Here is a 10043-nt window from a genome sequence, read left to right as displayed (position 1 = left end):
GGACTTCAGTCTGTTACTGAGTGGCCACCTGTGCAATGACCAGGTCCGGGTACCGCCAATAAACAAGGATTTATTTGGAAATTTCCAAACCTGCCAGAAGTGGCACTTGCCAAGCCCTGGGGTCCACCCTCCTACCAAGCTCCAAAGGGCAACAATGGTCCTCCCCACCACCCCCCTCACGTTCCCCTGCCCTCCACCAAGCACGCACACCCGTACCTCAGGCCATGCCAGAGAACTGGAGTCCCCCTCTGAGGAGGCTCTACCACCCTGAGCTCAAGAGCTGGGGTGGCAGCCCTCTGGCATCTGAGGAGATGATGGCGGCCAAAGCCGCTTGCATAGATTGAGGAAAGAAAAAATGGAAGGAGGCACCAAACAGGGCTCCCTGAAAACCCCAACTTACCCCTGTACAAAAAAAGTGGCTCCCGCATAGAAAAACCTGCTTCCCACATAGTGCAAATACCCAAAGAAAAGGAAAAACCAGCAGCAAGGCTGGGCTGGTAGGAATGGCAAAGAACTTTGGTTTTAAAAGGCTAGGAAGAGCATGAGCTGTGCTCCTCTTCCTCACCCAGCTCCCCAGAGGGAGCTCAGACACTGGCCCCAAGGGGGTCTGTAAACAAGCAAAGCCAGCGGGCCTGGTTCTGAACTGTCTCCGTGACAATGTCAAAGCACAGCCTCCAGCGGACCTACTTGGGCCTGCCTGCCTGCAGGGAGCAAGGAGGCATCTCCTGTGAACCCATTTAAAGCCAAAGTAGAAAGTAAGTATAAGGCTTTGGGGACCAAGCAACAAGGAATCCTATCACTACATTTATGAAACTACAGCTGGGGAGCAGAGGGTGACAGGAGACACCCCTCACCCTGTCCTTAGCCTATGTGTCTGTGGCCCCAGAGGGTGGTCCCCTTCCAGGCAGAGGAGGGGGTCCCTGAGCAGTTAGGTCAAGCGGATTCCCAGCACCTGTTCCAGTTCTTGCCTTCGCTGCTGCACCTGGAGAGAGAGGAGAGAGGAGTGGCTCGGGCCTCTGCCACTCACAAGCTCAACAGGGCACACAGCGCAGGGCCTCACCTTGGCAAAAATGTGCCTCCCCACTGCTTCCTGGGCCCAGGGCTGGTGGTAGAAAGCAGCTCGTCTCTCCTCCTCAGGATTCCCAATCACATCGGTGATGATCTGCAGAGAGCCAGGAGGAGAGCTGTATGCAGCGCAATTCCCACCCCTGTGCAAGTCTGCCCCAGGAAGTAGAAGTAGTGATGGCAGCAAAAATCCCCTAGGGCCTAGCATGGGATCAACCTCAGAATGAGGACCACACCTTGAGGTCTCGGCGCTGGGAACGGAGCCATTCCTGGATGAAGTCCTGAGGGTCGGTGCTAAAGCTGAGCATGAAATCCCTCTGAGTCTTCAGCTGATTGATGGACTCAATGGTCTCGTGGATCTGGAGAAGGGAGTCCATGTGTCAGACTGGACCCCACTCTTGGGGAGTCCTGTTTCCAAGCCCAACCCCAAAGGACTCTCAGATCCCATCCCAAGGTACTATCCGTATAGAAGTGCCCAAGAGAGCCTGCCCACCCCCATCCTGGGTCTCAGAGAAGGCTGGAGAGGCAGAGGGCCCACCTTGACATCAAGGGAGGCAATCTCCTGCTGATTGGTCGTAGAGGCCAGAAAATTGCTCATCTGGGCCTTGAGTGGGTCGTCTACCTCCACATCAATGTCATAACATGCTGTCTTCTTCTGGTCGTTTGGGTCTACACTGTAGGCAGGTCACAGGAGGGGAAGGGTAAGCACACAGCTATGTTCACCCCATCCACCTGGGCCAAACCTGCACCTGCTCAGGGAGCAAGAAACCGAACTTGCTACCGCTCTTCGGCTTTTAGATCAAACCAATGGTAAATGGCTCTGAAGTGGAAAGAGGGGGATGGGAAGGCTCTTTTACCTAATGACATGGTTGATGACAATGGGGTCTGGATGCTGCAGCAACCCAGCCAGCTTCATGGGAATCTCGGAGAAACGAAGTCGGCCACAACTGAAGATCTAGAGAGTACCAAAGGCTCAGTGATGCCTTTGAGAGCACAGAGGGAAGTGGACCATCCCAGGGTCAGTGTGGAAAATGAGGCCAAGAACTAGCCCCACAGGGCTGTGGAGCAGTGGGCAGGGCAGGGGCAGCGAGACTAGTGCGGAGGACAGAGGCCAGCTCACCTGGCGGAAGTACCGGTTGCAGTTGATATACTCGCGCTCGTGCCCGTCCTGCAGTTGGTTGTGTTTGATATAAAGCCACAGGGCCTGCATGATGGCCGCCCTGGTCTGTGTGTGCACCCCCAGCAGCCTTGCCAGTCGGGGGTCCAATTTGTACTGGGGAGGCTGGAGATGAACAAGGGGGAGTCAGGGGGTGGGGTTGTGTTCTTGTGAGAAACCAAAGTGGAAGGACAGGGCAGGACAGGAAGGGTTTACAACAGGAAGCTGCCCACCTCCCCCCAGAGGACTCCCTATGGCTCCAGACACGTGTCACCTGATGATCCAGCATGAGCAGGAGGGTGCACTTGACGTTGAGGTCTCCAGGCCGTTTCACCTGGAAGCCATCAGTCTCCTGGGTGGTGGGCATCCGGTGCCACTGGCAGGGAGGGAAGCAGACCTCGTCACCAAGGGAGTAGGCATGAGCATACACGCCTGGCCCTCCAAGGCCGCTTCTCTGCCCCCCCCGCCCCGCCCCCGCAGCATGTCAGCCTGCGCTCCCCGTGCCCCAGGGCCTCTCACCTCCACCAGGTGGTTGTCAGGCCCGTACAGTTCCTTGTCCAGCTCAATGACAAGGCTCTTGAAGAACGAAGAAAACTTCCTCTTCTGTTTGCTAGGCTGGGGAACGGTAATGGTTGTGAGCTAAATGTGCTGCTGGGCCCTCAAACCTAACCCAGGCTAAGCCCCCGACAAGAGGATTATTTCAACTCCGAAGCTCGGGGTACTGAAGACTCGGGGGCCCTGAGGGAAGCAATGAGACTGGGCAAAGAGAGACTGGAGGCCAGGAAAGGGCTCTGTGTGCAGCCCCGCTGGTAGCCAATAGGGATTGAATTAGAAAGGGGTACCCCTTCCTCAAGACGCTTCACTGCCACCTGCAGGATAACTACTGTAACAACCAAACAAATCTTCAACCTCCCACCTCTACCTGGCTTGGAGCTGTGACCCCAAGCAGAGCCCTCTCTCAGGCAGGACTTCTCTGGAAGCGCTCCAGTGTTTGGCCCCAGTCTCAACCCCACACAGGCCACCTCCCCTCCAGACACCACCTTTCCCAACTCACATCATCCAGCAGTTTTCCCTCCACTCGGAGTTCCCAGGAAGCCACCTTGTCCCCTGCAGGGGCTCCCCCGGGAGGCCCTGCAGTCCCCGCAGTATCGCCTTCTGCCTTGCTGGGACTGAACGTATTGGAAATATAGATTCGCAGCTTTCGTTTTTGCTAAAGAGAGACAGACGGCCAGCTAGAGGTGGGCCAACATGTTGGAAAACAATGCTACCCAATCTTCCAGTCTGAACTCATTTCAACATCAATACTGAGTGTAGACAAGGGGCCAGGCACCTCGTTAGGCACCGGAAATCAGGAGTCAGACATCCTGGTCCCACACTTCAAGGAACTCACAGGGGAGACAGATGGACTACTGACAATTCCAACACAGCGGGATTGGTGATGTGACAGGACAGACAGGGTGCTGTATGTGAAGCTGTGAAGCCTCCAGCTAACACTTAAATGCAACTTGGACACCCATCATGGCCCCAAAGTATCCTTGTCTCTGGAAGCTTTCATCGCTCAGGGGACTGTTCTAGATTATTATTTTTAAAAAGGAGTGGGGTGTGGGGGGAGACAGGAACTACCCGATCTACTCTCTAGTCTTGTCCTTACAAACCTCTGACCATGATCTAGAACGATCTATAATGTTTACATTTTAAATCACGACCCACAATCCACATATATATATAAACATCTGAAACAAAATGTCATTAAATGATACTTTTACTACTATGGTAAATACTACACTACTGTGAAGTGTTATAACTTCTATTTTATATTTTGTTAAAAACATGCTGGCCCCACCACATTAAATTGAGTTCATGCTCCACTAATGGGCTACATCCTGCAGTGTGAGAAATCGCAGCCCCGTGCTTGGCCCCCGGAAAACAAGGCCAAGAAGAGGCAGAGAAGTTTGGGAAGGCCCAGGGCTGGCCAGGGCTGCACACACACCGTCAGAGGCTTTTTGATGGCCTCTTGGATCTCCATCCGCTTTCGGGCAATGGTCTGGTCCAGCTTCCGCTCAAAAGCCAAGAGATCCATGTACGCCTGAGACTCTGGGACAAGCTCCCGAATCTGGAGAAAGGGAGGAATTCGGATTGTTTCTGCTGCAGCTCTGGCTCCTTGCTCCCCCATCCCAGGACGGGGGAGCCTGATTGCACCCACAGTCCACCAGCCACTGGGCAGGCCTCCTTCACCCCCACCCAACATACTCACTCGCTGAGGTAGAACCTTATCTGCCATCTTCCTCCTCTTTAACCTAGGGAGGACGAAAACTCATTCAAGACGTCAGTGGTCCAAACACACCTTCCCCCACCCACCCCTCCAGCCCCTAGAACCCTCTCTCAGAAGAACCAGGAGTCTCCCTCAGTCATCAGAGCTCTTAGGACAGAAGGAACTATTCTGTTACCATCAGAGCTTAGCTGGGTGGAGGGAGGAGAAACAGGATGGTCTTACCCCCGGCGCTGGGCAGGCATTGGGGGCTGGGCCTGGGGCACAAGCAGGCGTTTGCGGAATGGGTCCATCATGGTGGGTGGCATGCCAGGTCGAAGAGGAGCAGCTGCACCAAATGGGGAGCCGGCAGGGGGTCCCACCTGCAAGCCAGCCATGGGCATCCGGCTCCCTGGTGACATACCAGGCCGCTGGGGGAAGCAAGCAAATGGGGGTGCATAGGTCAGTGGCAGGGCCCCATGGGGCCCACAGCCCATTCTCTCCATCCTTCTCCTGGGCTGGGTTGGGCCCGAAGTAGCACACCGCCCAGCCCAGGTTGGAGGGCCAGGAACAAAGGGGAGCAGGTGCTGGAGAGGAGAAATGTAAACCACGCCTGCCCTGCCCCCTTCACCCGCCCTGGCATCGGTGCCAGCAAATGAGGCCTGCCAGAACCTGGGGGTGGGAGGAGGGCCTGTGGGAGTGTTCCAGGGCCTGTCACCACCTTCCAGCCCCCGCACGCGATGCCCAGCTCCCTGGGACCAGCCAGCTATGAGGCACTCCTGACGGTCTCACATGGCCCCACCAAGCCCTCCTACCCAACCTGAGAGAAAAGCATGGCATGGGAGCAGTGTCACAGCTGGGTGGAGGGGTGCAGTGTGATAGGAGTAGGCAAAACCCCAACATACATCTCCTGGCACCCGCCCAGCGGTGTGACCAAGGGGAGGAAGTCAGTCCGAGGGGCTGGCATGCCCATCAGGCAGCAGCCCCCTAGGTGAGCAAGTTCCAACAGGATGGCTTGGAGCATGTCCCAACTGGTGGGGATGGCCTCAGGCAGAGTCCAGAGACCATCTGGTCACCATATGGCTCCTACTTACAACCCAGACCTGGACCCTTCTCTCCTCCTCCCTGCAGCCCTGTTCCCCACCCCGATGCCAGAAGACCCCAAGAGGAAAGCCGTGGCTCTCGGGTGGCCTCTGGGAGAGCAGCCGGCACCTGGCCTCTGTCTGTGGTCCATGCACCACCTGGCCTCTGGAGCCGACGGAGCCTTAACTCAGCCCGCACAGTCTCAAATTGGAGAAAAGAAATAAGATTATCCTGGGATACAAGATCAGTCATAGGATCACCAGGAATCTGGGTGACAGAAACGGCTTCTGTAGAAGCCTGCAGAAGGATTTCCCACAGAGGTCCAGCTCCCCAACATTTCTGGGAGTCACCCTGGTCCCATGCCCCCCTCCCCACAGCTGCTCCCTGCAAGGCCTGTTTGGCAGCTCTGCCTCGCACACACTGTCCCTGGCAGCTTCACAGGGCTGGCCCCAGGGCCCAGATTATGCAACCTGCACAACTACCCAACCAAGCCAGGCTGGGTGGGGACTTGCACCAAATCAGAGAACCCCAACCCCTGGCCCAGTATCATGGAGATGAATTGCTTCTCCTACTTTTTCATCTAGCACTGAACTCATGTTCTCAGCACAGAGGGTCAGACTCCTGACCAAAGGCAGAGATGGAGAAAAATGACCCAGAGATGTAGGGAAAGGCAAAGGAGGAGGTGGCGGGAGCATTTGGGAGAATGGTGTAGTTAACATAGGCGGCTCTGGGGCCTCAGGAGTCCTGCCACAATTTTTCCTCATCAGGAAAAGATTCAGCTGAGCTGTTGAAAGGTGAAAAACAGCCTGTTTCTTAGCATTAGTGAGCCATGGCCAGAGATTACAGGAAAAAACTCAAGTGTGGCCACAGCTGTAAGCCCAGGCTCCAGACATCCTAGACGTATTTTCCCCACCCTGAGCCTGAGCTGGAGGGAAGGAACAACCGAAGCAGCGGGGTCTGCAGAGAACGAGCCAGGGCCCTGTGGTCCCAGGGAAGCTACTCACTCAAGCATTCACAAAACCTCCTGGGCACCACCCATCCCTCCTAGGCAGGTGCTCCTGTAGCAGGAAGTCCCAAGTCAAGGCAGCACAGGCAGGGCCTAGAATAGGCTCCTCCCAGACATCTGCTCCTCACTTCCCAGGCACAGAGCCCCCGGCTCGCCTAGGGCTCCAGGCTTCTCCCAAGAGAGAGAAGGGGCCCAGGGGAAGGTTGCTTACAGCTCAAGAAGTCCCAGCTTGGTCCTGCCAAGCTCCACACCTGCTCTTTGAAGCACCAGAAACTCCTCTTCAAAATAAAAAACCCAAGAGGAAAACACACACACACAAACCCCCAGGTCAGGTCTCTCGCCGCCTGCAGTAGAGGTAGGTAGGCCTGGCTCATTGCCCTGAATGAACCTCGGAAGTGTGTGACTACATCCTCTCCCCAGCCCACGTCCTAAATGGGCCTCTACCCTCCACCACACAGGACAGCAGGGGCACGTGGCCAGGCCTGATGCTGCTGCCTCCAGAGAGCACGCAACACCCTGCCTCAGAGCCGTCGGCCGGGCCTGAGAGAAGAAAACATACCCCTCCGTAAGTAGAACGTATTTTGAACTCTGGAGTGAACCCAACAATCTGTGTTTCTTTGGGTTTTGTTTTTTTTCATTTCTCATTTTCCTTAAGCTCCTCTGTTAAGTATGATCCACAGCTAGAACCACGGTGTGGAGGGAGGTGGGTCATCACTTCCCTTCTTTCCATGGGCTCCTCTACTTGCCCAGCTTGGGCCCTGAAACCCTCGCTCTTCTAGCTCACCTCATGTGCCCTAACAGACAGGAACCCCTTTGCTCCTCAGATCTCAAGTCCCATCTCCTGGAAGTCCCACAACTGGACTTGCAAAGAGGCCAAGCAGGATCTTCCTCGAACTCGGCCAGAGTGAACTGGGTCCTCCCTCTCCCCTTCGACCTCCACTGCCCCCCCTCCCTGGAAGAGGGGGAGGAGGTGATGAAGAGCTGGTGGGATAGGAAGCCTGCGGAAGCAGAGGCTCAGTGCCTTCCCCTTGGTCCCCAATCCTAGCAGCCTGGGGCTACCAGCCAGCCAGCTGGACCTTGCCACTGGCCTAAGAGCACTCCCTACACACGTTCTCTCAGAGAGAACCCGTTCTCTCTGGGGGTTCTCCCCAGGCCACACAGCACACAGGTTTCAAGCAGAGGACACTGGACAGGCTCCTATCTCTTCCTTAGAGCCTTCTCAGTCCAAAGGCCCACAGGGAGACTCCAAGGCCAGTCCTCAGCTAGCCAGCCTAGGGGCTAGAACGACTCATGCACCCCTCAGCATCACCTTGGGCCCGTGAATCCCCAAGTGGGAAAGCAAGATGGGAGAGATGGAGTCGTTGGGGCCAGGTCTATCTCTGTCAATACCCAGATGCTTTGTTTTTGTTTTTTATAGGGAGGGAGAATGAGGAGTAAGAGGGAAAAATCACTGTCCCCAGTTAAGCATCTCTTTAGAAAGTGAGGGACCAGGGCTGGGGGCAGGGGGGCAGATATGCATACCCTATTCTATGAGGATCCATTTGTGGAGTCTCTACCTGGAGACAGGAGGAGGGAACAGAGTAAGCCCCAGCTTCCCTGGGAGATGAGCAAGGAAGCCAGTGACGAATGCTGGGGCACAGGGGTTGGGTGGAATATGGCACTGTTAGAACCTAAAGGCTACATAAAAGTGGAGAGGGAGTGGGAAAAAGGATGGGGACCATTCCCAAGCATTCTGGGGCAACCAGAAACAATGGACTGGGGGGGGGGGCAAATGATGAGCCCCACCAGCAGGGTCAGGCCCTAAGAATGGAGTCTCTGCCTCTCCATGGCCTTTGAAGCTGCAACCTGAGAAGCTCTCTCCTTGAAGCCAAACTCCAAAGGGGTCAGGACAGAACTCTTTGAAGCAACTCTTGCAGGCTGCTCCAGCCCCAGACCAGCAGGGCTCAGTGGAGCGTCTCTGCTCCTGCAGACTAATCAACTCCTGGACACTAGGACACCAGGCGGAAAGCCAAAAAGAAAGTCTGCCCAGAGTGGGCTGGGCTTTCCGCCTCCCTCAGGCCTGGCCACCACCACCTCTGGTCGAACCCAGAGCCATCCCATGCGAGGGCTCCGGGGCCTGACCTGAAGTAGACCCTGCCTGGCACAGGCTGAGATCCCCTTGCTCTATGCTCGACCTCCCATGCTGTGGGAAGCCAGGCCCTTCTTCCTCCTCATCGGCAGCTGGGAGCCATCTCAGACACGCTAGAGCTCTGCCAGTTCCCAACGAGAAAAAAAAACAGCGCAGACTTGGAGTGGGACCAAGGCCAATGCAGGGTAATCCTGGTTCCTCAGTGAGGGCCTTTTGCAAAACTTTCTCAGCACTTCCCTGAACCCCCTACCCTCAGATATACACTAGACTTCTCAACCCACTCGCTCCGACTCCTCCATCTCTCACTCAGAATCCCTGTTCCAAGAAAGCCTCCAAACCCTCCCAACCGCTTCAAACCCTCCACCCCAGAGTCGCTCTCACCCTCTCCCCCCAACTGCCCCACCACCCGGCCTTGCCCTCCACCGTGTCCCGCGCACTCCGCATGCAGCGCCCCTTGTGCCCAGTGTCCAGGCGGCTGCCCCGGGGCCCTCACTCGAGGCCCCCATCGCCCCCAGCCCCGGGCGTGCTCGTGGGGCCACCCGCCCATCCGCGCTGCTCACCTGGTACTGCGCCGCGGGGCCCGCGGGGCCCATGGGGCGGAAGGCGGCGGCCCCGGGGCCCCCCACGCCTCCAGCCGGCCCTGGCCCCCTGAGCGCCGGTCCGGGCAGCATGCCGGGTCCCGCTGGCGGAGGCGGCGCTCCCAGGGCCGCGGCAACGGCGCCGCCACCAGGACTCAGCGGAGGCAGCGGGAACCCGCCCGCGCCACGGCCAGACATCGCTCCGTCCCGTCCGGCGCTGTCGCGATCCGGGCTCCGGACTCCGTGTCGAGTCCGCTCCGCGATCCGTGCTCCGGGACTTTCCGATCTAAATTCCGGGTTCTGGGGTTTGTTGATCCGGGTTCCGGGATTTCCCAATCCAAGTTCTCGAGTTCCTCGCAGACCCGGTTGGGGGGAGGGCCGATCCTGATTCCGGTCCTGCCCGGGGAATTCCGGATCCGGGATCTGCTGCAGGCCCGCCTGTCGCCCGCGGCCTCGGGAGGTTTGGCCGCCGGAGTCCAGTTACCCGGAGGCGGCAACTAACTCCCTGCTCCGCCCAAACAAGCCCAGCGCTAGGCCCCGCCTAGAACCAGCAGCCCAATGCCAGGATGCCTCCTCAAATCCCGCCCCACGCGAGACCCGCCCCTAACAGGCACTGCCCCTAACCGCCAGCCCCAGAGCCACGCCCACACCCCTTGGGCCAGCCCTTGGCCGGAGGGGCGGGGACGAAAAGCTCCGCAGGAAGCGCTGTGCAAGGCGCGGGGTCAGAGGTTGAAGGTTACTTAGGGCTTCAACAGTGAATGGGTAGTTGCTGATCTCGC

General features: G+C 57.4%; 1 protein-coding gene across 1 annotated transcript; it reads right to left on the bottom strand.

Annotated features, from left to right (window-relative positions):
• Positions 1 to 50: 50 nt before the first annotated feature.
• Positions 51 to 9741, bottom strand: SMARCD2 (SWI/SNF related, matrix associated, actin dependent regulator of chromatin, subfamily d, member 2). The gene is made up of 13 exons (XM_026512488.4): positions 9247 to 9741; positions 4716 to 4900; positions 4476 to 4518; positions 4212 to 4334; positions 3276 to 3431; positions 2741 to 2836; positions 2496 to 2597; positions 2186 to 2347; positions 1923 to 2020; positions 1604 to 1739; positions 1302 to 1424; positions 1061 to 1162; positions 51 to 982 (listed from the first exon to the last, which is right to left on the bottom strand). The coding sequence occupies exons 1-13, from the start codon at positions 9460 to 9462 to the stop codon at positions 929 to 931; spliced, it is 1596 nt and encodes a 531-aa protein (XP_026368273.1). The 5' UTR covers positions 9463 to 9741; the 3' UTR covers positions 51 to 928.
• Positions 9742 to 10043: the final 302 nt, after the last annotated feature.

Source organism: Ursus arctos, unplaced genomic scaffold (genome assembly GCF_023065955.2).
Source record: "Ursus arctos isolate Adak ecotype North America unplaced genomic scaffold, UrsArc2.0 scaffold_24, whole genome shotgun sequence".
Taxonomy (NCBI): domain Eukaryota; kingdom Metazoa; phylum Chordata; class Mammalia; order Carnivora; family Ursidae; genus Ursus; species Ursus arctos.
Note: the sequence above shows the minus strand (reverse complement) of the source record. Positions and strands in the feature narration are given on the sequence as shown.

Bases quoted from the DNA above. Each gene is read 5' to 3' on its own strand.
- SMARCD2 (XM_026512488.4), bottom strand. From the start codon at position 9,462: ATGTCTGGCCGTGGCGCGGGCGGGTTCCCGCTGCCTCCGCTGAGTCCT. The intron at 3,432-4,211 runs GTGTGTGTGCAG...GTCTCTCTTTAG, and splicing joins CCATCAAAAAGCCTCTGACG to CAAAAACGAAAGCTGCGAAT. The intron at 2,837-3,275 runs GTGAGTTGGGAA...ACCGTTCCCCAG, and splicing joins AGGGAAAACTGCTGGATGAT to CCTAGCAAACAGAAGAGGAA.